General features: G+C 46.5%; 1 protein-coding gene across 3 annotated transcripts; it reads left to right on the top strand.

Annotated features, from left to right (window-relative positions):
• Positions 1-329: 329 nt before the first annotated feature.
• Positions 330-27,169, top strand: TULP1 (TUB like protein 1). 3 transcript variants are annotated; one of them, XM_060189682.1, is made up of 12 exons: positions 332-587; positions 876-1,034; positions 1,739-1,870; positions 6,124-6,222; positions 6,321-6,440; positions 6,703-6,815; positions 9,616-9,789; positions 9,979-10,091; positions 14,609-14,720; positions 14,817-14,915; positions 23,144-23,315; positions 26,680-27,169. In XM_060189682.1, exons 1-12 carry the CDS (start codon positions 431-433, stop codon positions 26,811-26,813), a joined length of 1,584 nt encoding a protein of 527 aa, XP_060045665.1. In that variant the 5' UTR covers positions 332-430; the 3' UTR covers positions 26,814-27,169. The 3 variants fall into 3 exon arrangements, with proteins under 3 accessions (XP_060045666.1, XP_060045665.1, XP_060045664.1); XM_060189681.1 differs by having other exon boundaries at positions 338-587; positions 9,613-9,789; XM_060189683.1 differs by lacking the exon at positions 23,144-23,315 and having other exon boundaries at positions 330-587; positions 9,613-9,789.

Here is a 27,169-nt window from a genome sequence, read left to right as displayed (position 1 = left end):
GGAGGTTCAGTTTGGGGCTTTAAAAAGGGTAGAGAGAGACAGAGACGGACCAACATCCTTATCCTCCAGCGGGCATGAGGCGGAAGGGCTAAGTCCAGAGGTGCAGCGGCGCCCTAAACAGGTAAGTCACCTCTACTTTGAAAGTCACCTCTACCCCTCCCCCCGCCCCGTGTAAAGACACACAGACTCGGGGGTCTGGGAGCTGGATAGGTCACCTCAGCAGCTCCTAAAGATTACCTCCCTGGCAGCTATTATTATTTGGGGGGGGTTGGATATTTGGGTTGTCCAGGAGAGGAATTTGGACACTGGAGCACAGGAGGCGACCATGACGCTCGCGAGGGGTCACCCTTCCTCACCCCAAGAAGGGGGCTGCCGTTCTGCCTCCCGATAATCTACGGTTATTTCTGGCGGCTCAACGGATTAGAGGGTGATGGGCAGCTCTCAGAACCCCGCTTTCCTTCTTCTCTCTCCTTCTGACTTCCCCACTCCGCAGAAACCCCCCCGGGGACAGAAGTTGAAGAAGAAGAAAAAGCCAGAGGCCCCTGAGTCCCCCAGCCCCACTGGATCCAAGCCCCGCAGACCTGGAGGTGGGAGGGGTGGAGCCCAGGGGCGCCCCCGGGAGGGACTTGGGGCGCCCGGGCCGGCAGGGCGGGCAGCACCCCACAGGGGAGGGTGAGAGGGGGTGCAGGGACTGCGGTGGAGCTGGTGTGTGTGGGTGGGAGTGCTGAAAGGTGGAAGTGGAGCCCGGGGGGGAGGGGGAAAGAGGTCCCAGGGTAACTGTCCCTCTAAGGGCTGGGGGCGCTGGCGGAGGAAGGGTGTAGGCTCCTTGGGGGCCCGCAGCGGGGCCTCCGGGCCTGAACCCCGTCTCCGCTCAGCCGGGCGGAGGGGGAGACCTCGGGAGGAGCCCGCCCCCGAACCAGCCGAGGCCGGGGCGCCGCACACCGTCTACGCCAGGTTCCTCCGGGACCCCGAGGCCAAGAAGCGCGACCCCCGGGAAACCTTCCTGGTAGCCGGTGCCCCCGACGCGGAGGACGGTGAGAGGAGGTCCAATGGCGGGCCGGTGTGAGGCTAGGAGGCATGGACGGGAACTGGCCGCAGAGAAAGGCAGAAAACAACCTCTGCTTAAAAATACATATATACATGCGAGAGATAAGCAGGACGTGACTCTGGCACAATGCAGTGCTGGGGATCGAACTCCAGACCTTGTGCTCGCAGAGTCCACTGTTGCACCGGCCCCTGCTTCTCTGGCATTGTCTGTGAAGCCAGAAAAGGCTTCATTCTCTTGCCCCCCCACCCCCACCCCCATTTTCCGGATAGGGAGATAGAGGCGCAGAGAAGTTATGAGCTTTGCCTTAAACTACAGGCAGGAGGCAGGCCTGATGTGCAAAGGCCTTGGGAGGGGGAGTGAGAACAACAGTGTAGATGCAATGAGAGCAGGCAGAAGGGAAACTGTGGCAGGAAGCATATGAGGATGTGAGAGTCCCAGAGAAAAAGAACCTGCAGAAAAGGGTATTTTCCTAAAACAGGATTTCCAGGCCCCAGCTTCCACTCACCCCACTGAACTGTAGTCCTCTAAAGACTTTGGAGTCACCCAATTCTTTGAGGAACATTCTAGTACTCCCTACCTCTCCTAATCCTCACCACTGCCCTTCAATCTGGAGGGCGAGCTCCCTAGGTAAGGGATTGGGGGGGGGGGGGTGGTACTGTATCTCCTATTATGAGGACTTTCTGCCTGCAGAGGATGGAGATGAGGATGAAGAGGAAGAAGAAGAAAATAAAGAGAAAGCCCCTCTGCCTCCCAAGAAACCCCCTAAAGAGAAAACTTCTGCAGACATAAAGGAGAAGAGGGCCAAGGCCCAGAGATGTCATGGTAGGTGTTGAGGGTATGATGGATGCTCATAGGTACCAAAACCAACCCCATACCTCCAGGAACTTGGAGTCTCATTGATGTGCAGGATCTGAGACTACAAAGTTACCCAGTGACACACACACACACACACACACACACACACCCACGAGCGGATGCCAGAGAAATAGCAAACTTGGACGGTGTGCTGCTTTGCCATGTATGTTTCAAGTCCACCTCTCCCACAATGTATTGAAGGAAGTTTCACTGCTGTGATTTCTTTCACCCTTTCTCTCTCTTTCATTCTTTCTCTTTCTCCCTCTTTCAGCCTCTTTGTGTCTATCTTTAAAGGGGGGGGGCCAGGTGGTGGCATACCTGGCTAAGCACACACACTATAGTGCACAAGGACCCAAGTTCAAGCCCTTGGTCCCACCTGCAGGGAGAAAGCTTCATGAGTGGTGAAGCACGGCTGCAGGTGTCATCTTCCTCACTCTCTATCTCCCTCCCTCACCTCTCAGTTTCTCTCTGTCTCCATCCAATAACAAATAAAATTAAAAATAAGAAGGAGAAGAAGAAGTGGGGGCTGGGTGTTGGTGCACCTAGTGGAGCACACAGTCACCATACACAAGGACCCATGTTAAAGCCACCAGTCCCCGCCTGCAGGGAGGTAGCTTCATTAGGGCAAAATAGTCCTGCAGGGGCCTACCCTTCCTCTCCCTAGCTTCCCTCTTTTTTTCTTTTTCTTTTTTTTTTTTTTCACCAGAGCACTGGTCAGCTCTGGCTTATGGCGGTGTGGGGGATTGAACCTGGGACTTGAGAGCCTCAGGAATGAAAGTCTCTTTGCATAACCGTTATGCTATATCCCCACCCCTACCTTCCCCTTCTGAGTTTCTGCCTCTATCAAATAAATAAATAAATGAACTATTAAGAAAATAAGCATATTTAAAAAAAATAATAATAAAGAAAAGCATATTTAAAAAAAGTTACCAAGCACATAGACCAGAGAATTGTTGTCCCCTGGTCCTTAAAGACGTAAATCAATATTCGCTCCCCCATCCCCACTTGCCCTGGCCCAGGGTGCTCTGAGAAGGAGGAGAGGAGAGAAAATGGTTTTTGGCTTGGCTTTCATATATTTGTTATTTCACTCAGTGTGAATTATTGGTATAACTTCTTAAATATTTGTTATTATTTTATTTGATAGGACAGAGAGAAATTGAAAGGGGAGATAGACACCTACAGCATTTATTTGGGGACCAGGGGGCTTGAGCCTAAGTCTTTTTTTATATATTTATTTATTCCCTTTTGTTGCCCTTGTTGTAATTATTGTTGTTGTTGTTGTTATTGATGTCGTCATTATTGGATAGGACAGAGAGAAATGGAGAGAGGAGGGGAAGACAGAGAGGTGGAAAGAAAGATAGACACCTGCAGACCTGCTTCACAGTCTGTGAAGCGACTCCCCTGCAGGTGGGGAGATGGGGATCCTTAGCCAGTCCCGCTGCGCTACCGCCAGACTCCCATCTTTTTCTTTTTCTTTTTTTTGCCTCCAGGGTTATCGCTGGGGCTCAGTACCTGCACTATGAATCCACTGCTCCTGGAGGCCATTTTTCCCATTTTATAGCCCTTGTTGTAGTTGTTATTGTTGTCATAGCTGTTGTTGTTGTTGGATAGGACAGAGAGAAATGGAGAAAGATGGGGGGAAGACAGAGAGAGGGAGAGAAAGACAGACACCTGCAGAACTGCTTCACTGTTTGTGAGGTGACTCCCCTGCGGGTGGGGAGCTGGGGGCTCGAACCAGGATCCTTACACTGGTCCTTGCGCTTTGCACCACATGCGCTTAACCCACTGCGCTACCGCCCAACTCCCGAGCCTAAGTCTTTTTTTTTTTTTTTTTTCCCCAGAGCACTACTCAGCTCTGATTTATGGTAGTGCAGGGGATTGAACCTGAGACTTTGGAGCCTCAGATATGAGAGTCTCTTTGCATAACCATTATGCTGTCTACTCTTGCCCTAGCCCAAAGCTTTCTGCATTGTAATGTGTAAGCTCAACCAGGTACATCACTGCCCGGCCCCAAGGTATAGCTTAAAAGAAAAAAAGTTTTATTTTACTGATTACTTATTTTTTTCCTACAGTTTGTTTAAGGGGGTGTTTTTTTTTTTTAAAAAAAGACTTTATTTATTTATTAGTGAGAAAGTAGGAGGAGAGAGAGAAAGAACCAGACATCACTCTCGTACATGTGCTGCCAGGGATTGAACTCAGGACCTCATGCTTGAGAGTCTAGTGTCTTAGCCACTGTGCCACCTCCCAGACCACACTTTACTGATTACTTATTAAAGAAAGACAGAGAGAGAATCCAGAGCACAATCTGGTACTTGCAGTGCTGGGAGATGAACTGGGAAGCTCAGGCACATGAACCCAGTGTTCTACCAGTTGGGCCATTTCTCCAGCTGCTGGTAGGTATAACTTTTATAAATATATCAAAGTCTATCTATAAATATATATTTTTAAAAATTTTTATTATCTTTATTTATTGGGTAGAGACAGCCTGAAGTTGAGAGAGAAGAGGGTGATAGAGAGGGAGAGAGACAGAGACACCTGCAACACTGCTTCACCGCTTGCAAAGGTTTCCCCCTGCAGGTGGGGACTGGGGGCTAGAACCTGGATCCTTGTGCATTTTTTTTTCTTTTTTATTTCTTTATTGGGGAACTAAAGTTTTACATTCAACAGTAAATACAATAGTTTGTACATGCATAACATTCCCCAGTTTCCCATATAACAATACAACCCCCACTAGGTCCTCTATCACCTTGTGCATTTTAACATGTGTATTCAACCAGGTGCACTACCACCTGACCCCAATTTATAAACATATCAAAGTCAAAATATATCAAATTGGGCCAGCAAAATAGTTCACTTGAATAGTGCATTGCTTTGCCATGTGTCTGACCCAAGTTCAAGCCCAGCTCCCACCATATGAATGGTTTTGCTACTGTGGTCTCTTTTCCTTTGCATCTCTGTCTCTATATAAAAACAAAACAGGGGCCGGGTGGTGGTGCACCTGGTTGAGCACACATATTACAATGCTCAAGGGTCCGGGTTCAAGCCCCCTGTCCCCATCTGTAGGGGGAAAGCTTCACAGGTGGTGAAGCAGAGCTGCAGGTGTCTCTCTGTGTTTCCCTCTCTCTAGCTCCCCCTTCCTCTTAATTTCTGGCCATCTGTATCAAATAAATAAAGTTAATAAAATTTTTTTTTAATTATTACAGTAAAAATCAGTGAGGGACCAGGTGGTGGCTTACCTGGGAGAGTGCACACATTACCATGAGAGAGGACCTGGGTTCAACCCTCCAGTCCCCAACTTCTGGAAAGGGGAAGCTTTGACATCAGTGAATCAGTGGAGTAGTGCTACAGCTGTATCTTCCTTCTGTCTCCTCCCTTCTCTCCCTCTATCAAAAATAATAAGGAAGTGTTTGGGTTGTGGTGCACCTGATTTGAGTGCATACACTACAGTGTTCAAGGACCTGATTGCAAGCCTCCAGTTCATACCTGCAGGGGGAAGCTTCATGAGCAGTGAAGCAGTGCTACAGGTATCTCTTTATTTCTTTCTCTCTGTCTCCCCTTTCCCTCTCAATTTCTCTGTGTCTCTGCCTTCCCTTTCAAGTTCACTGTCTCTATCCAAAGTAAATAAATACTTACTTATTTACTTATTCTTAATGGGAACAAGGAGTAAGCCTTGGCCAGATGAGGTTTAAGAGATAGGATGGGAGCAGGGGTTCAGATGCTCAGTTCAAAAGTGAGTTGCATTTATTCATGCATATATGTAGCATCTGCTTATTTAAACTTCCTAGTTTTTTAGGATGTAGGGTTGAAAATCAAACAAATAGGGGGAGTCAGGCTATAGCACAGCGGTTAAGCGCACATGACGCAAAGCACAAGGTCCAGCGTAAGGATCCCGGTTTGAGTCACTTCACAGGCGGTGAAGCAGGTCTGCAGGTGTCTGTCTTTCTTTCCCCCTCTGTCTTCCCCTCCTCTCTCCATTTCTCTCTGTCCTATCCCAACAACGACAACATCTCTAAGAACAGCAACAATAAAAAACAACAAGGGCAACAAAAGGGAAAATAAATCAATATAATAATAATTAAAAAAAAAGAAAATCAGACAAATAGAAGTTAGACTCTGGGCCCCTGTCAGGCCTTCAGCTCCTTGGGGACCAAAGTGGGTTGGAAGATGGCCTTCAATCCCAACGGGCGCTTATTTGTCTAACCCCCATCCTCTATTCCCAGGAGACTCAGGGAGCCCTGTCCCCCCACCTAAGTCTCTGCATATAAAGAAGGAGATGCCAGCAGGGGATGGGACCAAGCTGAGAAAGATCAAGAAGAAAGGTGAGCCAGTTCTAGGGAGGAACATGGCGGGGGCTTGGCAGTGTAGTGGAAGTCTCCGGGTGTGATGGGAGTTATGACACCTACACATCCACACATAGGGGCTGGCGATGCTGAGAAGGATCCCTCGGTGAGTCCAATCACAGTGAAGAAGAAGATTCCAGCAGCCATGTTTCTGGTTGGGGGCGATGGCCCAATTGAGAAACCTTTGAAGAAAAAAGGTGGGTGGTATGAATTGCATCTTGTGACAGTCGTAGACTTGGAGAGCTGGGTTACAGTGTATAGTAAGAAGTGTGGCTCCAAGGTCAGAACACTTGAAAGATACCGTGATCCCCCACTCTGATAACTGTGTGGCCCAGGGTCACTCCCTCCTGCTTGTGGGAAGGGGCCATTGAGATGCATGGGTGTTGGGAGCATTTTGTAATCCCTGAAGTGTTCCATCAGGGTAAGGGCTTAACAGAATATTCCTCTCTCCATGCCCAGGCACTTCCAAAGGCACAGAAGGGGAGAAAGAAGAGGATGAGGGAAAAGAGGCAGCAGCCATGGAAACTAAGAACAGCAATCAGAAGGGCAAAGCCAAAGGAAAAGGCAAAAAGGTTGGGGTCAAGCAGAGGAGAGGCCTGAGGGTCACTTAGGACCCTGAGTTTGTAGGGCCAGTATGTAAGACCTCACAAACTGGGGTCATGGAGTCACCTACTTGGGGTCAGAATTGTGGCTGCTGCTCACATGTCAGGATGTGAGGACAAAGGGCACCAGGCTTGTGAGAAAAAAAAAAAAGAAGAAGAAGCTGGTCTGGCCACCTAGATACCTCATATCACCTGGTCTTGGAAGTCCAGCCATCAGATACAGTCAGAGATGCTCATAAGACCCCATGTACACACACATCTTCTGCAGCAAGAAGATTAAGTGTGCAAGCATAGGACCTGTACTGTGAGACAGGCACACATGAACACACAAATTGACTGATGGCCAGCTGGACAAATTGTTAAAATATTTGTACCCTACTGCCCTGAGCTCCCCAAGTACTCTCTGTTACCCCATCCATAACCCCCCAACCTTCTAGTAACTAAATTAATCAACAACTAAAAAAGTTCATCTAAACTGAACCTACTCTAGTCAGGCCTAACAGTGTTCTTTTAATTTTATTTTTTTTGTCTTTTTATCAGAGCACTGCTCAGCTCTGGTTTATGATAGTACAGGGGATCAAACCTAGGATTTTGGAGCCTCAGGCATGAGAGTCTCTTTGCATAACAATTATACTCTCTACCCCTGCCTGTGTTCATTCATTTTTTAAAATATTTATTTATTTTTAATGACAGAGAGAAAGATACACACAGAGAGCTACCAGAGTACTGCTCAGTTCTGGGTTATGGTGGTGCAGGGGACTGAACCTGGGACTTTGGAGACTCAGGCATGAGAATCTTTTCCATAACCATTATGCTGTCACCCCATCCCTCATTCATTTTTTTAAAGATTGATTTTATTGGATTACCAAAATAGCTCACTTGCATAGTGTGCTGCTTTGCCATGTACAAGACCCAGGTTTGAGCTTGGCCCCTACTGCATTGAAAGAAGCTTCAGTGCTGTGGTCTCTTTTACTCTTGTTGCCTTTTTTTATCTGTCTCTATCTGTAACAAAAGAAACAAACAAAAATATTTGTTTTATTTGCTAATGAAAGAGAACCAGAGCATCACTCTGGTGCATGTGATACCAGGACCTCATGATTAAGAATCCAAGGTTGTAGTTTTATTATTATTATTATCTTCATTTATTTATTGGCTAGAGACAGCCAGAAATCAAGAGGGAAGTGGGGGGCATAGAGAGGGAGAGAGACAGACACCTGCAGCACTGCTTCACCACTTGTGAAGCTTTCCCCCTGCAGGTGGGGACTGGGGACTTGAACCTGGATCCTTGTACATTGTAACATGTGCACTCAACCAGGTGCGCCACCACCTGGCCCCTGAGAATTCAAGGTTTTATCCACTATGTCACCTCCTGGGCTGACCAGTGTCCATTCTGAGGGGGAATTGTGCATGTACAGATCAGGTTGTTAAGTATTTTGTATATCGCCCCTGCTCACCTATAGAACTTGGGTGTCACCCTGTACTAGCTGAAGTAAGGAGGAAAGAGACATCCACCTAGAAGGAAAAAGGGGGCTTCATCCAGCAGACAGCAGCATGAGGGCAGGACTGGAGTCTTAGCTATAGAGGTTTATTAGTTTGAACAGGAGTGGTGAGGTCTTGGGTTGGACACTGATTCACATCAGCCAAAATTACCAGATACTGATGTACCTACAGGAACAATACAACAGCAGTACACTCATCTGTAAAATAAATCCTTGAACTTCACAACTGGAGAAATGTTTGGATATGCTCTTGCTTTCTCCACATCACATTCCAGATGCAGTGTTGTGTTTCCCAGGTCTCCTTGGAGCAGACTAGAGCAGAGAGATCTTCTGTGCATTGACGAGGTCCATTTCCCAAACCAGCCTCATAAAACCAACCTGCCCTCAGAAACCATAGCCACTCATAGTACCTCAGGACTTCTTAGGGGGTAGAGATAGCATCTAATTCTCAGTGCACACTCAGCCAAGTTTCAGTCCTTTCTCTTCTCTGCTGGAAAAATGGGGCTAAATCTCGATTTCTGGGGCCAGGTTCAAGCCTCTAATCCCCATCCATCTGTGGGGGAAGCTTCATGAGCAGTGGAGCAATGCTAAAGGTCTTTTTCAAGTCTTTCTCCCTTTATCTCTCCCCTCTCTTACCTTCCCCTCCCTCTCTCCCTTTCCCTCTTTCCCACTCTCCCTCTTTCCCCGTCTGTCTCACTATTTCTGTCTCTATAAAGAAAAAGGGAAAAAAACAGAGAGAGAGAGAGAGAAATGGCCATAAGGAATGGTGGAGTCATCATGTAGTCACCAAGCCCCGGTGATAACCCTAGTGAAAAAAAAAAAAAAAAGGAAAGGTTGGGAGATAGCATAATGGCTATGCAAGACTTTCATGCCTGAGGCTCTGAGACTTCAGGTTCAGTCCCTCATACTACTGTAAGCCAGAGCTGAGCAGTGCTCTGAGGAAAGGGAAAAGAAAGAAAAAAAAATGAGACAATTAGAAGTAGAACCAGGATTTGGACCCAGACTATCTAGTTCCAGAGTCCAAGCTCCTAACCACAAGCTAAATAGAATAATAATGGAATACAAAGCTCACAGAGCCTCCTGAGAGGACTGTGCTGAGTTGTTGGGCATGTGGTAGCCAGCCACACTTTTGTTGGCTTCTCTATTCTCTCCTCACACAGAAAGTGGTGAGATATCTGGTCTGACCTGCCCCTTTTCCAGCATTGGGGACCCAACAGGGAGAAGGGGCACTAGTGCTCTGGGGCTGATGCACCCTCTGCCCCTCTCAGAAGGAGGAGAAAGCAAGAGCCCTGTCCCCACCCGTGGAAGTGGATGAACCCCGAGAGTTCGTGCTCCGGCCTGCCCCCCAGGGCCAGACAGTGCGCTGCCGGCTAACCAGAGACAAGAAGGGCATGGATCGAGGCTTATACCCCTCCTACTTCCTGCACCTGGATACAGAAAAGAAGGTGGGCAAAGGAGAGGTAGGGAGGGTTGGAGGAGGAAATAAAATTCACTCTGAAAGAGTCCAGAGCCAAGATGGAGGTGGAGGCTTCAGGGCAAATGGACCTTCTTTGTCCACCTCATCTACCCTCTCCTTCTCCCTTTACCCTACCTTCTCTTCCCATTCTCTCTCCTCTCACCTGCCCCGCCCCCAGGTGTTCCTCTTGGCTGGCAGAAAGCGGAAACGGAGCAAGACAGCTAATTACCTCATCTCCAGTGATCCCACCAATCTGTCCCGAGGAGGGGAGAATTTCATCGGGAAGCTGAGGTGGGCTGGGCTCCTTCATTCTTGGGGGACTCAGATATACCCCAGAGTACTATAGCCAGTCTCTGTCCCCCTATGTTTACAGTGTGCCCATCACCCTGGACATTCTAGAAATATCTCTGAGCCTAAAGCCTCTCATGTTTTGTTGTTGTTGTTGTTGTTGTTTTTCCATTTATTTATCTTTTACAGGAGCACTGTTCAGCTCTGGTTTATGGTGGTGCGGGGGATTGAACCTGACTGAACTTTGGAGCCTCAAGCACTAGACTCTCTTTGCATAACCATTATGCTATCTACCCCCACCCACCTCTCATGTCTTGTATAGATCACTTGGAAGTCTTTTTGAAATGGTTCAGTAGGTCTGGGTGAGGGTCTGCATTTCTAATAAAAACTCAGGCTGCACCCACACTGATGGTTCAAGGAACTTGGTGGTTTGGTAGATATTTGCGGGCAGGAACTGTACAGCACATCTCTTTCTTTTTCTTTTTTCTTTTAAAGAAATGTTGGTTATTTTATATTTATTTATTTTCCCTTTTATTTCCCTTGTTGTTTTTTATTGTTGTAGTAGTTCTTATTTTTGTTGTTATTAATGTCATTGTTGTTAGATAGGACAGAGAGAAATGTAGAGAGGAGGGGAAGACAGAGAGGGGGAAGAAAGACACCTGCAGACCTGCTTCACCACCTGTGAAGCGCCTCTCCTACAGGTGGGGAGCTGGGGGTTTGAACTGGGGTCCTTACACTGGCCCTTACACTTTGTGCCATATGTGCTTAACCCGCTGAGCTACCACCAAGCCCCCCAGCATATGTCTTTTTCATGTTGAATTCCTAGCCCCTAGTACATAGTAGTCACTCATTAATTACTTACTAAGTGAACAAATGAACAAATTTTTGGTACCTGCTGTGGTGGGTCTCTAAATGTACCCTGTCTTTATAGTTCTCTCCACAAGTCTGAGGAGGGTGGGGAAATAGACAAACCTCTGAGTCAGACTTTGTTTCTTTTCCTTCTGACAAAAAGATCTGATTGGAGTTCCCAGGCACCACATGGAAGCACCACACAGAGGGGAAGCTTCATGTATGGTAAAGTAGGGCTGTGGTGTCTCTCCTCCTCTCTCTGTCTCTCACTCTCAGTTTTTTACCCACTATCTGGAAAAAAAAAGAAAGAAAGAAAGTCCACTGGGAGTGGTAGGATCACGAAAGCACAAAGCCCTAACAAAGTCTGGTGACAAAAAATAAATATCATGTTTTTTATATGCTTAACAAACAAAATATGAAGCCTGCCTATGTTTAAGGCATAGTTCTAAATATATTCCAGATATTAACCCACTTTGTTCTTTTAAGAGCCAAATGAGGTAAGTGCTATTTATAAACAGCAGTATTAGCATTCCCAATATTAGAAACTGATAATACTGTGCACCAGAAGGTGGCATGGTGGTTAAATATTAGACTCTGGAGCATGAGGTTTTGAGTTTAATTCCCAGCATCACATAAGCCAGGTTTATGTTCTGGCTCTCTCTCTCTCTCTCTCTCTCTCTCTCTCGCCTTCAGTGTTATTGCAGGGGCTCGGTGCCTGCACTATGAATCCACTGTTCCTGGACGGCATTTTCCCCATTTTACTGAATAGGACAGAGAGAAATTGAGAGAGGAATGGAAGGTAGAGAGGGAATGAGGTGGTCCAGTGAGGTGGCGCAGTTAATAAAGCATTGTATTCTCAACACTGAGGTCCCCAGTTCAATCTCAGGCAGCACATGTACCAGAGTGATGTCTGGTTCTCTCTCTCTCTCTCTCTCTCTCTCTCTCCCTCTCCCTCTCCCTCTCCCTCTCTCCCTCTCTCCCTCTCTCCCTCTCTCCCTCTCTCCCTATCTTCCTATCTTCCTATCTTTCTCATGAATAAATAAATAAATTCTTTTTTTTTTCTCCAGGGTTATTGCCAGGGCTCAGTGCCTGCACCACAAATCACTGCTCCTGGAGACCATTTTTCCCCTTTTGTTGCCCTTGTTGTTTTATCATTGTTGTGGTTATTATTATTGTTGTTGTTGCTGATGTCATTGGATAGGACAGAGAGAAATCAAGAGGGGAGGGGAGATAGAGAGGGGGAGAGAATGATAGACACCTGCAGACCTGCTTCACCACCTGTGAAGCGACTCTCCTGCTGGTGGGGAGCCAGGGGCTCAAACGGGGATTCTTACGCCGGTCCTTGCGCTTTGTGCCACTTGCACTTAAAACGCTGCACTACCGCCCGACTCCCAATAAATTCTTTTTTTAATAAATAAATTCTTTTTTTAAAAAAAGAGAGAGGGAGAAAGATAGCTACCTGTAGACCTGCTTTATCACTTGTGCAGCAACCCCCTGCAAGTGGGAAACTGGAGACTCGAACCAAGATCCTTGCACTTTGTACTACATGCACTTAACCTAGAGTGCCACTGCCCCCCTCTTCTCTCTCTCCGGTACTAATAAATAATTTAATGTTTAAAAATAAGAAACTGAAGTCGGGTGTTAGCACAGCAGGTTAAGTGCACAGAGTGCAAGCAAGGACCGGCATAAGGATCCAGTGTGAGCCCCTGGCTCCCCACCTGCAGGGGAGTCACTTCACAGGCGGTGAAGCAGATCTGCAGGTGTCTAACTTTCTCTCCTTCTCTCTGTCTTCCCTCCCCTCTTCATTTCTCTCTGTCCTATCCAACAATGATGACATTAATAACAATAATAATAACTACAACAACAATAAAAAACAAGGGCAACAAAAGGGAAAATACATAAATAAATATAAAATAAAATAAAATAAAATAAAATAAGAAACTGAAGGGCCGGGTGGTGGTGCACCTGGTTGAGTGTACATATCACAATATGCAAGAACCCAGGTTCAAGACCCCAGCCCCCACCTGTAGAGAGAAAAGCTTTTTGAGTGGCGGAGCAGTGTTTGGATGTCTCTCTCCCTCTCTATCACCCCCTACCCTCTCAATTTCTGCCTGTCTCTGTTCAATAAATAAAGATAATTAAATCTTTTAAAATGGGGAGTTGGGTGGTAGCGCAGCGGGTTAAGCACACGTGGTGCAAAGCACAAGGACCAGCGTAAGGATCCCGGTTCAAGCCTCAGCTCCCCACCTGCAGGGGAGTCGGTTCACAGATGGTGAAGCAGGTCTGCAGGTGTCTGTCACTCTCTCCCCCTCTCTGTCCCCCCCCCCCCATTTCTCTCTGTCCTATCCAACAATGACAACATCAACAACAATAATAACTACAACAATAATAAAACAACAAGGGCAACAAGAGGGAAAATAAGTAATAAAAATTTTTTTAAAAAAAAAACACCTGAAGACCTCCTTCACCACTTGTGAAGTGACTCCTCTACAGTTGGGGAGCTGAGGGCTTGAACCGGGATCCTTACACCAGTCCTTGTGCTTTGAGCCATCTGCGCTTAACCCTCTGCACTACCACCCGATTCTCTTCTTTCTTTCTTTTTTCTTTTTTTTTAAGATTTTTTTTATTTATTAGTGAGAAACATAGGAAGAGAGAGAAAGAGCCAGACATCACTCTGGTACATGTGCTGCCAGGGATTGAACCCAGAACCTCATGCTTGAGAGTCCAATGCTTTCATTCACTGTGCCACCTCCCAGACCACAACTTTTTTCATTTTTTTTATAGATGAAATTTATTTAATTGAAAGGTGTTCATTTGCTTTATTTTAATGAGAAACACTAGAGCACTGCTCAGCTCTGGCTTATGGTGTTACAGGGGACTGAACCTGGGACTTTGGAGCCCCAGGGGTGAAAACCTTGTTACATAACCATTATGCTTTCTCCCTTGACAGCCAACTTACTTTCTTTTTAAAATTTTAGAAAAAAAAAAAATGAAATTTCAGGTATATGTGTATCCATCCAGTATCTGTGGAGCTTCCACTGGTACCATGTGCTCCCATATGGTGTCCATGTGGTGCCAGAGTTTAAACTTAGGGCCTGCCTATGTAAGATGCCTCCATTACCAGGTGAGCTATTGCCCAGTCTGTTATTTATCACCAAAAAACTGCTCAGCTCTGGCAGATGATGGTGTTAGGGATTGAACCTGCCAGCTAGGAGCCTCTGGCATAAAGATCGTTTTTGTAGCCATTATCCCCCCTTTTAATTTTGAGATTTTTGAAAATAATTTGTTAATAAGAGGATGGAAGAAAGAAAGAGAGCCAGAGCATCACTTTGATACATGTACTGCGGGGGGATTGAATTCAGGACCTCAGGTTTGAGAGTCCAAAGCCTTGTCCACTGTGTCGCCACCTTCAGGACCACAAGATGCAGCTTTTTAAGAGTACAAGGAAGCTGGGGGAAATAGTTCAGTAGTTTACACAACAGACTTTCATGCCTGAGGCTCAGACTCCCCAGGTTCAGTCCCTGGCACCACCATAAGGCAGAGCTGGGCAGTGCACTGGTCCTCAGACATCTCCCCCCATTGACCCGTGAAGCACTTCCAACGGCTGGGCTATGAGTGAGAGTCTTGGAGTTTGTGGGGCCCCCTTCACCACACCCCCGTCCCGCTTGCAGGTCCAACCTTCTGGGGAACCGCTTCACTGTCTTTGACAATGGACAGAACCCACACCGCGGAGGTAGCGCTGACATGGGCAGCCTTCGGCAGGAGCTGGCAGCTGTCATCTATGTGAGTTTTACACCTGTGCTTACTGTGCCCCCCACCCCCACCCCCATCCCCCACACCATCCTTTTGCACTGGCTGTCCTGACTGGTTGCACTGCAGGAAACCAACGTGCTGGGCTTCCGAGGTCCGCGGCGCATGACCGTCATCATCCCAGGAATGAATTCGGACAGCCAGAGGGTCCCCATCCGCCCCCGAAATGTGAGTCCCAAAACTCCCAGATGACACAGCTTCTTTAGGCCTCTGCTCCCTAGGCAGTCCACTAGCTAGGAGGTGGGGGCTCAGCTTGCCATATATCCAGCACCCCCAGTACATGCAAACCCACCAGCCAATTGTGGAATTGAATTCACTGACACAAGAACAATGATTTGATGTTTGGTTTTGGATTTTATTTATTCATATATTCAACTCAATACATGCATATGAAGTGCCAAGAATTAGGTACCAGAACATACATAGACAAGGCAAAGACCTGCCATCGTGAAGCTGACCTTCTAGTGAAGGGAGATCGTAGGTAACAATAGTGATAAGTTATATAGTATGTCAGAAAGGAAATCAGGGTGGTGGGGAGGTGGTTTAGCTGGTAGAGCACAGGACTTGCATTTGGATCCCTGACATCGCCTATACCAGAGTGGTACTTTGCGTTCCCTCTTCTCTCTCATGGGAAACTCTGTCTTATATTAAATAAATAAACCTTTTTTTTTTTAAGCTCTAAGATAGAGACAGAGGTGGTCCAGGAGGTGGCACAATGATAAGGCTTTGGACTTTCAAGCATGAGGTCCTGAGTTCGATCCCTGGCAGCACATGTGCCAGAGTGATGTCTGGTTCTTTCTCTCTCCTCCTATCTTTCTCATAAATAAACAAAATCTTTAAAAAAAAAAAAAAAAAAGGGGGGAGTCGGGCTGTAGCGCAGCGGCTGAAGCGCAGGTGGCGCAAAGCACAAGGACCGGCATAAGGATCCCGGTTTGAACCCCGGCTCCCCACCTGCAGGGGAATTGCTTCACAGGCGGTGCAGGTGTCTATCTTTCTCTCCTCCTCTCTGTCTTCCCCTCCTCTCTCCATTTCTCTCTGTCCTATCCAACAACGACAACAAAAATAATAACTATGACAATAAAAGCAACAAGGGCAACAAAAGGGAATAAATAAAATAAATATTTTTTAAAAATGGAGACAGAGAAGCAGAGACAGAAAGAGACCACAGCACCAAAACTTCCTTCGGTGTGGTGGGGGTCGGGCCTGAACATGGGTCAAGCACATAGTAAAGCAGCATATAATTCAAGTGAGCTTTTTCACAGGCCCTAACTTTTTTTTAAATGTATTTATTGGGCTAGGGAGACAATATAATGGTTATGCAAAGGACTTTCATACCTGAGGCTCTGCAATCCCAGATTCAATCCTTCATATCACCATAAACCAGAACTTAACAATAGTCTGGTTATCCTCTCTCTCTCTGCCACTCATTAAAAACAGACAATAGGGGGGCTGGGTGATGGTGCACCTGGTTGAGTGCACATGTTACAATGCTCAAGGACCTTGGTTCAAGTCCTTGCTTCCTGCCTGCAGGAGGGAAGTTTCACGAATCATGAAGCGGTGCTGCAGGTCTCTCTCTCTCTCTCTTATGTATTTATTATTAGTATTTATTTTTTTGTTATTGGATAGAGACAGAAATTGAGAGAGGGGAGGTAGAGAGGGACAGAGACAGAGAGACACCCGCAGCCCTGCTTCACCACTCATGAAGCTTTCCCCCTGCAGGTGGGACCAAGGGCCTGAACTTGCATCCCTGAGCACTGTAATATGTGCACTTAACCAAGTGCACCACCGCCCGGCCCCTTCTCTCTCTATCTCCCACTCCCCTCTGTTTCTCTGTGTCTATGCAATAAAGTAAATAGAGCAATAGATAAAAAAATTAAAAAAAGAAAAGCAAGCCAAGGATGTAGTTCAGTGCTACAACATATGCTTCACATGTATAAGACTCTGGGTTCAATTCCCTGGAACCAAGGAAAAAGAACAGAATGTGTCATGGGAAAAATAGAATAGAGGCTCCAGTAGAGCCTCAGCAGGTAGGTCACATACCTTATCATTCATGAGGCTCTAGGTTTAGGTTTGATCCCTGGTACCAGATGGGAGCACCTTGAACAGCACTAAAGAGAACTCTCTGGACAATGCTTCCCTTTCTTCTGTCTGTCCATCTCTCTCCAAATATAAAGAACAGAAAAAATGGGCTTGGGAGGCTGCTCACCTTGTGTGTTATCTGAGGCCTGTAGTTCATCCTCCACCCACCCTCTTTACAATGCCACATGAAGCAAAAGAAGAAAGTGTCAAATAGGAGGAGAGATTAAAAGTGTTTCAGTATTAAACAGTGGTCAGAGTGGGCTTCACTGAACCATTTTTTTTTTTATAAAAAGGAGACATTGACTAAACCATAGGATAAGAGGGATACAACTCCACACAATTCCCACCACCAGAACTCTGTATCTCGTTCCCACCCCTGATAGCTTTCCTGTTCTTTAACCCTCTGGGAGTATGGACCCAAGGTCATTGTGGGATGCAGAAGGTTGAAGGTCTGGCTTCTGTAATTGCTTCCCCGCTGAACATGGGTGTTGACAAGTCAATCCATACACCCAGCCTGTCTCTCTCTTTCCCTAGTGGGGAAGGGCTCTGGGGAAGCAGAGCTCCAGGACACATTGGTGGGGTTGTCTGTCCAGGGAAGTCTGGTCAGCATCATGTTAGCATCTTGAACCTGGTGGTTGTGACAAGAGAGTTAACATACAAAGCCAAACAAATTGTTGACCAATCACAGACCTAAAGGCTGGAATAGTGCTGATGAAGAGTTGGGGGGGGGTCCTCTATTTTGTAGATAGCTAGTAGGCATAATTTAGTTATATTTCAAAGGGCCTGTGGCTATACTAGTGTTTTGTTGTTGTTGTTTGTTTGTTTTTTTTTTTTGCCTGAGCCTGAAATCTGATATGCAGGTGGACCCTAATTATTGTCTGGGGAGATGATGTCATGGCTGGAAGAAGGACCAGAAAGCTGGATCAGGGAAGAGAGTAGCTCCCAAATATGGGAAAGGAGTATAAATATTATTGACTATAAACCCCATCGATTTGATGTGATCTGGGGCCCATATTCAGCTTAGGAGCCTATGTGACCTCTGCATCCCTGTAGATCTGAGCTCACATTCTGTGGTCATAAGTAGGAACATTCCAAGCTGCCCCAATATCAGGACCCATCTCTCTCAGGTGTAGCATAGAGTATGTTGTCCAGCCTCCCTTCGGAGGATGGAACATTCTCTACCATTGTTGATCCAAGTTGAGGGCAAGGTCCTATGGGGGCCACTGAACCATCTTGAAGGAGGTGAGGGGGAAAGCCTTAAAACAGCAGGAAGTGAGCACCTAAGCAAAGAGAAGAGGTTGTGTAAAGATCCTAAGGCATGGTAGTAGCGCAGTGGGTTAAGCGCACGTGGCAGGAAGCACAGGGACCAGCATAAGGATCCTGGTTTGAGCCCTTGGCTCCCCACCTACAGGGGGTTCGATTCACTAGCAGTGAAGCAGGCCTGCAGGTGTCTTTTCTCTCCCCCTCTCTGTCTTCCCCTCCTCTTTCCATTTCTCTGTTCTATCTAACAACAACAATAATAACCACAACAATGATAAAAGAGCAAGGGGGAAAAATAGCCTCCAAGAGCAGTGGATTCGTGGTGCAGGCACTGAGCCCCAGTAATAACCCTAGAGGCAAAAAAAAAAAAAGGGAGTCGGGTGGTAACGCAGTGGGTTAAGCACACATGGCACAAAGTGAAAGGACCAGCATAAGGACCCTGGTTCCAGCCCCTGGCTCTCCACCTGCAGGGGAGTCGCTTCACAAGCGGTGAAGCAGGTCTGCAGGTGTCTATCTTTTTCTCTCCCTCTCTGTCTTCCCCCTCCTCTCTCCATTTCCCTCTGTCCTATCCATCAATGACGGCATCAACAATAACTACAACAATAAAACAAGGGCAACAAAAGATAATAAATAAAAATTAAAAATATTTTTTTAAAAAAAGACTTTAAAAAAAAACCCTAAGGCACAAGACAGCAACAGGTATCAATATATCTAGAGGGAGAGGAGATCTGAGAGGTGAGAATAAGAAACAGGGACCAATGAAATAGCTCTCTTGGATAGTGTGCTGCTTTGCTATGCCTGCCAGCCAGATTCAAGCTAAACCTCACAACACTGAAGGAAGCTTTGGTGTTGTGGAATATATCTCTCTCTTGACTTTGTTTTTTAATTATCTTTATTTATTTATTGGATAGAAACAGAAAGCAAGAGGGAAGAGGTATATAAAAAGGGTGAGAGAGTTGGGCAGTAGTGCAGCAAGTTAAGTGCATGTGGCGCAAAGTGCAAGGACCAGTATAAGGATCCTGGTTTGAGTCCCTGGCTCCCCACCTGCAGGGGGGTTGCTTCACAGGCGGTGAAGCAGGTCTGCAGGTGTCTATCTTTCTCTCCCCCTCTCTGTCTTCCCCTCCTCTCTCCATTTCTCTCTGTCTTATCCAACAAGTACTACATCAATAACAACAACAATAACTATAACAATAAAACAAGGGCAACAACAAAAAAAATATATATATATATATAGTGAGACAGACATCTGCAACACTGCTTTACCATTTGCAGTGCTTTTCCCCTGTAGGTGGGGACTGAGAGTTTGAACCTGGATCCTTGAACATTGTAATGTGTGGTCAACCAGGTGTGCCACCACCGGGCCCTGGTGCTGTGGAATCTCTATCTTGAAAAAGAGAAAGAGAAAGGGACAGACAGGGGTGCACAACTGGCTTTTACCCTCAGAGAAACAGGAAGCCAAAGGAGACTTTAAGCAAAGGAGTGACATGACTTGACTTGTATTTTGAAAGCAAAGTTTATCCTGTGTATGTGTTTGCATGTTTGTGTTGTGTGGTGTAAGATGGATCCTCTCCTTCAGAGTGTCAGTCTTACACTCTGGTCCTTAGCCCTGCAAGTCAGGTGTACTCCAGCCAGTTTCAGAAACAAGATGTTTACAGTGAAAAACAACACCCCTGCCAGCTGACCACAGGTCCTTCTCTTGAAAGTCATGTCATAATCAGAGGTCCTAGCAGCTCATGGGCATCTAGTACAAGAGGTTCTGGTCCTCAGGAGCCTGTGGGTCCTTCCATGTCTGGAACAAACACAACCCCTCCCAAGGCACTGCCTCCTGTCATGTCTGGGCTTGATACAAACAAACAAGGAGGGGGCCAGGTGGTGGTGCACCTGGCTGAGTGCATATGTTACAATGTGCAAGGGCCTGGGTTCAAGTCCGTGGTCCCCACCTGCTGGAAGGAAGCTTTGGGAGTGGCAAAGTAGGACTGCAGGTGTCTGTCTGTCTCCCCCTTCCCTCTCAATTTCTGGCTGTTTCTATCCAACTAATAATAACAAACAAATAAGGCTGGGAAAATAGCATAATGGTTATGCAAATATCTTTCATGCCTGAGGCTCCAAGGTCCCAGGTTCAATCTTCAGCACTACCATTAGCCAGATCTGCACAGCACTCTTTGTCTCTCTTTTTCATTAAAATAAAATAAAATAAAATATTTAAAATGAATAAATACTTATCTTAATGACTGAGATACAGAGAGAGGGTAGGGGCAAATAACATAGTGGTTATGCAAAGAAATTATCATGCTTGAGGCTCCAAAGTCCCATGTTTAATCCCCCACACCACCATAAGCCAGAGCTGAGCAGTGCTCTGGCAAAAAATAAATAAAAAAAAATAATAATAATAATAATAAAGACCAGAGCACTGCTCAACTTGGGTTTATGGTGTTGTTGGGGATAGAACCTGGAAGCTCAGAGCCTCAGGCATGGGAGTGATCTGCATAACCATTATGCTATCTCCCCAGCCCTACTCTTAACTTCTTAAAGATAGAGACAGAGAGAGAGTGAGAAAGATAACACAATATTGAAATTTTCTCCAGTGGGGCGTGGTCCTAACTAAAACCTGGTTCATGTGCAGGAAGTAACAGCAGCCTGGGAGGTGGTGTAGTATCTAAAGCATTGGGTTTAGGAATATGAGATCCTGTGTTCAGTCCCCAGCATTTCCTGTGCCTGAGTGATGCTCTTGTTAATAAACAAAACAAATAATAATAAACAAAATGTATATAACAAATAAAAATATTAATAAATAAATCTTTAGGGATTGCAAATAGCTCACTTGGAGAGTGTGCAGCTTTCACATGTGCTTGAGCCAGGTTTGAGTCCAACCCCACCATGCTGAAGGGAGCTTTGGAACTATGCTATCTCTCTCTCTCTGCTTCTTTGTCTCTGTATGTATCTGAAAAAGTCATCTCAGATTGGTGATTCCTGGGTGAGAGAAAGAGAGAGAGATGAAGGAAGAGAAAGAGTGGAAGGAAGCAATGAAGGAAGGAAGGATGCCAAGAACACCATTAAATACTGCTCCTTCCTTCCTGAAAATCTCCAGGATATTTTTATGGGGTTCTGGAAAGAAGCCAGTAGTGTAAGGATTTGAAATGTGAGAGGCCCTGGGTTTGATCCCTGGTGCCACTAATAGTAGAGCCAAATAATGCTCTGGTAAAGAAAGGAAAGAAAGCAAGTTCAAGCCCCTGGTCCCCACCTGTATGGGGAAAGCTTCACAAGTGGTGAAACAAGGCTGCAGGTGTCTTTCTGTCTCTCACCCTCTCTACCTCCCCCCTCCCCTCTCAATTTCTCTCTGTCTCTATCCAATAATAAATAAATAAATAATTTTAAAAAGGGAGTCAGGTGGTAGCACAGCGGGTTAAGCGCACGTGGCGCAAAGTGCAAGCAAGGACCAGCATAAGGATCCCAGTTCGAGCCCCCTGCTCCCCGCCTGCAGGGGAGTCGCTTCACAGCAGGTCTGCAGTTATCTTTCTCCCCCCCCCCCCGTCTTCCCCTCCTCTCTCCATTTCTCTCTGTCCTATCTAACAATGAAGACATCAATAATAATAATAATAATAACTACAACAACAATAAAAACCAACAAGGGCAACAAAAGGGAAAAAATAAATATATAAAAAATTAAATTAAAAAAAAAGGAAGTAAAGGACAGAAAGAAAATTTTATGTTTGTTTGCTTGTTCATCTCCCCAAGCTAAAGTATAAGCTCCTTCCAGTCTGAGAATGTCTGATCACCTTTAGTCAGGTTACAGAGGCAAGGGAGACAGCATAATGATTATGCAAAAAGCCTTTCATGCCTGAGGTTCTGAGGTTTTGGAAATAGCTATATACTGTCGCCTGACTATGCTTTTTTTTTTTTTTCAAAGATTTTATTTATTTATTAATGAGAAACATAGGAGGAGAGAGAAAGAACCAGGCATCACCCTGGTATATGTGCTGCCAGGGATTGAACTCAGGACCTCATGCTTGAGAGTCCAGTGCTATATCCATTGCGCCACCTCCCGGACCACTTTTTTTTTTTTAAATATTTACTTATTTATTCCCTTTTGTTGTCCTTGTTGTTTTATTGTTGTAATTATTCATGTCATTGCTGTTGGATAGGACAGAGAGAAATGGAGAGAGGTGGGGAAGACAGAGAGGGGGAGAGAAAGATAGACGCCTGCAGACCTGTTTCACTGCCTGTGAAGCGACTCCCCTGCAGGTGGGGGGCCGGGGGCTCAAACTGGGATCCTTACGCCAGTCCTTGCGCTTTATGCCACCTGTGCTTAACCCGCTGCGCTACTGCCCGACTCCCCCTAATTATGCTTTCTTTAAAAAAAAAAAAAAACCTGAGCATGGCTCAGCTCTGGCTTGTGGTGCTGGGGGTTGAACTTGGGACCTCAGTGCCCACTGTATGCTAGATTTATTATTATTATTATTATTATTATTATTATTATTATATCAGAGCACTGTTCAGCTCTCGCTTATGGTGGTGCTATGAATTGAACCTGGGACCTTTGGTGCTTCAAGCATGAAAGGCTTTTTGCATAACCATTGAGCTTTCTCCCCAGCCCTCTGTGCTAAGTTCCACTTGCCATTTTCCAACCCTATGCTTTGACATTTCACAACAAAGCAAGCCTCTCTCATTTTTAGATTCATTTATAGGAGGGAGGAGGGAGGGAGGGAGAGAGGGAGAGAGGACCAGAGTATCACTCTGACATATGCGATACTGGGGCTTGAACTAGGGTCTTCATATTTGCAAGTCTGCAAGTCAAGTGCTCTACCTGCTATGCCACCTCCTGGACTGCAAAGTCCTATTCTTACAGCTGTCCATTCTGTCCCCAAAGACATCACTAAGCCTATGAAAGCTTCCAAGGACAGCTTGAATGGATGTTGACATCTAGGTTACACACCTGTACACACACATCAGGGCACACACAGCTTGCCAGGCCACTTTTCCCCGATAGCTGTCTTAAGAGATCTCTGCCATCCCTAACTGTCCACTTGATCTGTTCCCCCCCCTCCCGGGACTCCCAGGCCAGCGATGGGCTGCTGGTACGCTGGCAGAATAAGACACTGGAAAGCCTCATCGAGCTGCACAACAAGCCACCTATCTGGAATGACGACAGCGGCTCCTACACCCTCAATTTCCAAGGCCGGGTCACCCAGGCCTCAGTTAAGAACTTCCAGATTGTTCACAGAGATGAGCGTGAGTATTTGGGCGCTGCTTCTCACCACTTCTTTTCTCTTTCATACACTCACACAAACATTGGCCAGGAGCTCATTGTTCCAGACCCTTGTCCTAGCATTAATCAGAGTCCTGGAGTATATAAAGGAATCATCTGGGTGCCATGTGTTACAGGGAGAGCCAAATGCTGGTTTGAAAACTATTGAAGGTGGGATTTGCATAATGGTTATGCAAATAAACTCTCGTGCCTGAGGCTCTGAGGTCCCAGGTTCAATCACCCACACTACCATAAGCCAGAGCTGAGTAGTGCTGGTAAAACAAATAAACAAACAACAATACTGATAGCCCACCTCTTGATCAAAGATGGAGGGCAGGTTCTTACCCAAACTTGTTCAGCTTCTCCAGGCACTGGTCCCAAAACTTTATTTCACAAACACTTTTTTTGTGTGTGCCAGAAACAGATACTGAATCCTTAAATATTTTCAATAATTTTGTGAGGAAGGTACCATTATTGTCCCTGTACGGCAGATGAGGACACTGAATCACAACAAAGTTAAATAACTTGCTCAATATCACACAGCTAATGAGAGGCAGAGCTAAGATTAGAACCTGGATTGCCTGGCCCCAGTGCCCCAGCTCCTAACCCCTCAAAGATGTCTGTCTTTTAGAAATAGGGAAAGGGAAAATTTTTTTTTAAATTACCACCAGGGTTATTGCTGGGGTTCAGTGCCTACACAATGAATCCACCACCACTTCTAGTGGGGAGATATGTATTTGTGTGTGTGTTCAAGAGACATATATTGAGAGGGGTGGAGAAGACAGAAAGAGACACCTGCACACTGCTTCACTGTTCATGAAGCTTCCCTCATAGGTGGGGTCAGGATTTGAATTTGGTTCTTTGCATATGGTAATATGTGCAGTTTTTGTTTTTTTTTTGTCTTTTGTTTTTTTACCAGAACACTGTTCAGCTCTGGTTTATGGTGGTGCGGGGGATTGAATATGGGACTTTGGAGCCTCAGGCATGACAGTCTGTTTGCATAACCACTATGCTATCTACCCTCCGCCCAGCAGATGGTGTTCTTTTTTAAAAAACATATTTTATTTATTCCCTTTTGTTGCCCTTGTTGTTTTATTGTTGTAGTTATTATTGTCTGTTTTTGTTGTTGGATAGGACAGAGAGAAATGGAGAGGGGGGGAAGACAGAGAGGGGGAGAGAAAGATAGACACCTGCAGACCTGCTTCACCGCTTGTGAAGCTACTCCCATGCAGGTGGGGAGCCGGGGGCTTGAACCGGGATCTTTGCGCTGGTCCTTGCGCTTTGCGCCACCTGTGCTTAACCCTCTGCGCTACCGCCTGACTCCCATATGTGCACTTTTATCAGAGTGTGCCACTGCCCAACTGTGGGAGTCTTATTTTTTAAAAAAATTATTATCTTTATTTATGGGATAGAGACAGCCAGAAATCAAGAAGGTAGGGGGAGATAGAGACAGAGAGACACCTGCAGCCCTGCTTCACCACTAGCAAAGCTTTCCCCCTATAGGTGGGGACCAGGGGCTCGAACTGGGGTCCTTGAGCATTATAACATGTGCCCTCAACCAGATGCACCACCACCTGCCCCCTGTGGGAGTCTATTTTAAGATTTATATAGGCTCAGCAAAATAGCTTACTTAGATACATTGCCATGTGCACAGCCAAGGTTAAAGCCCCTACTGCACTGGAAGAAGCTTCTGTGTATGATCTCTCTCCCTCTCCCTCTCCCCCAAACTCTGTTTCTGTATTAGACATCATCCAGGAGTAATGAAGTCCCAAAAGTGAAAAAAGTGTGTGTGTGTGTGTGTGTGTGTGTGTGTGTGTGTGTGTGTGTGTGTGTGTGTGATAATTTATCCATGAGAGGAAAAAAGAGGAGAAACAGAAATAATATGATTCTGACTGGGGACTGAACTCCTTGGAATCTCATGCTTGAGAGTCCACTGCACCATCTCCCAAGCCTGCCACATAGGGAGTATTAGCCAATTAGCAGAGCAGACTTCTGAGAGCCTGTTCTGCTGTTTTCTATCACATGAGGTCAAAGGTCTGCCCTAAGGAGTTAGGGGATCCAGATGTACCAGGAACAAACTTAAGTAAAAAATATCCTTGTTACAAGCCTGGGGGAGAGGTGAGGGAGTCTAGGGATAAGAAAGTCTAGGAGTAGAAAGGCTTCCTCCAAGGGTCTTCAGGCTCACAGGGAATGGCTAACACTGAGCAAGATCCCCACCCCCATGCCATCCTAGGGATGTGTCCTTTGTCACCTGTCCTGAGGCTTTTGAAGGCGGCTCTCCAGATCACATTTCTGGCAGAGCCTGGTCTGCCTAGGCTGAGGGTATTTTTAGCAACTTCCTGTCCCTATGGATGCTGGGGGAGGTGTTGGGATTAGAACTGGGAACATGGACCAGATACAGGACAGGTTTTGAGTGGAGCCAATGGATGAGTCAAGGAGTTAAAGCCTGGTGCCCTGAGACATGGTTTGGGGGCCTGGGAATGAGAAAAAGCAGTGGAATCAGAAAACAAGAAACTTTGGAAAGAAAAGATTCTAGACTTGGGGAAGTCTGCCAGGTTCCTATAATTCCCCCCCCCCCACCCCTTTTCCAGGGTTATTGCTGGGGCTCTGTGCCTGCACTGCGAATCCACTGCTCCTGGAGGCCATTTTTCCCATTTAGTTGCCCTTATTGTTTCCCTTGTTGTTGTTATTCCCCCCTCCCTTTTTAAATAGTTTATTTAGGGCTGGGGAGAAGCATAATGTTATGCTAAAAGACTTGCATGCCTGAGGCACCAAAAGTCCCAGGTTCAACCCCTAGCAACACCATAAAGCAGAGCTGAGCAGTGCTCCAGTTAAAAAAAAATTTTAATTAATTAATTAATTAATTAAGGAGGAAAAAAAAGAGATCAGAACACTGCCCAACTTTGGCTTATAGTGGTGCTAGGGTGCTAGGGATTGGACGTGGGCGCTCTGAGCCTCAGACATATTAAGTCTTATGCTGTCTCCTCAACCTATATTAAGTCCTATGCTGTCTCCTCCTCAATATATATTGTTCTAAATAGAGACAGGCAGAGAGGGAACACAGTACGGAAGCTTTCTGCTGGAAGGGTTCCTATACTTAAGTGACAGTTGTATGCATAGCCCTGGGCAACAGAAGACAAGGCTGAGTGCTGTCCTCAGGGGCTTACAGTGGGAGGTGAAACTTCAGAAGGGAATGCTTGGGTGGGATAGCCAGAGGGGACGGGTGCAAGGTGACTAACTGACAGAGGCTGGGAATGTTAAGCGCATTATTTTAGGGGATAGGGTCGGGTTAACCGGGCGGGGTTAGGGAGGTCTAGGGGCGGCTCCCACCCCTGTCTGTGTCCACAGCCGACTACATCGTGCTGCAGTTCGGCCGCGTCGCGGAGGACGCCTTCACCCTAGATTACCGGTACCCGTTGTGCGCCCTGCAGGCCTTCGCCATCGCGCTCTCCAGTTTCGACGGGAAGCTGGCCTGCGAGTGACCCCACCCCCACCCCCTCCCAGAGCCCTCCAGCGTGGAGAGAAGAGGGGACTCTTCTTTGCTACGGGCTGACCCCCGTGACCCCTCTCTGGGTGACCTTCCTCCACTTCCCAACCTGGCACAGGCGGAGGCAGAGGAGGAGCTCCGACGGCGGGTCAGAGGGAGATGAAGAACATCTGGAATTAGAACCGCACATCTGGCCTCGCAGCTAGCATGCACGGCTTCACCCCTCCCGCCCCAGTCACTTCCTGTCCAGGAGCAGTAGTCAGTGTTGTTTTAACCCCCTCCGGGACTGCACTCGGGCTCGGAGATGGGGGGGTCGGGTACCCACACCTCCAATAAAATGTGTCCACGGCT

This window comes from Erinaceus europaeus, chromosome 4, assembly GCF_950295315.1.
Source record: "Erinaceus europaeus chromosome 4, mEriEur2.1, whole genome shotgun sequence".
Taxonomy (NCBI): Eukaryota; Metazoa; Chordata; class Mammalia; order Eulipotyphla; family Erinaceidae; genus Erinaceus; species Erinaceus europaeus.
Note: the sequence above shows the minus strand (reverse complement) of the source record. Positions and strands in the feature narration are given on the sequence as shown.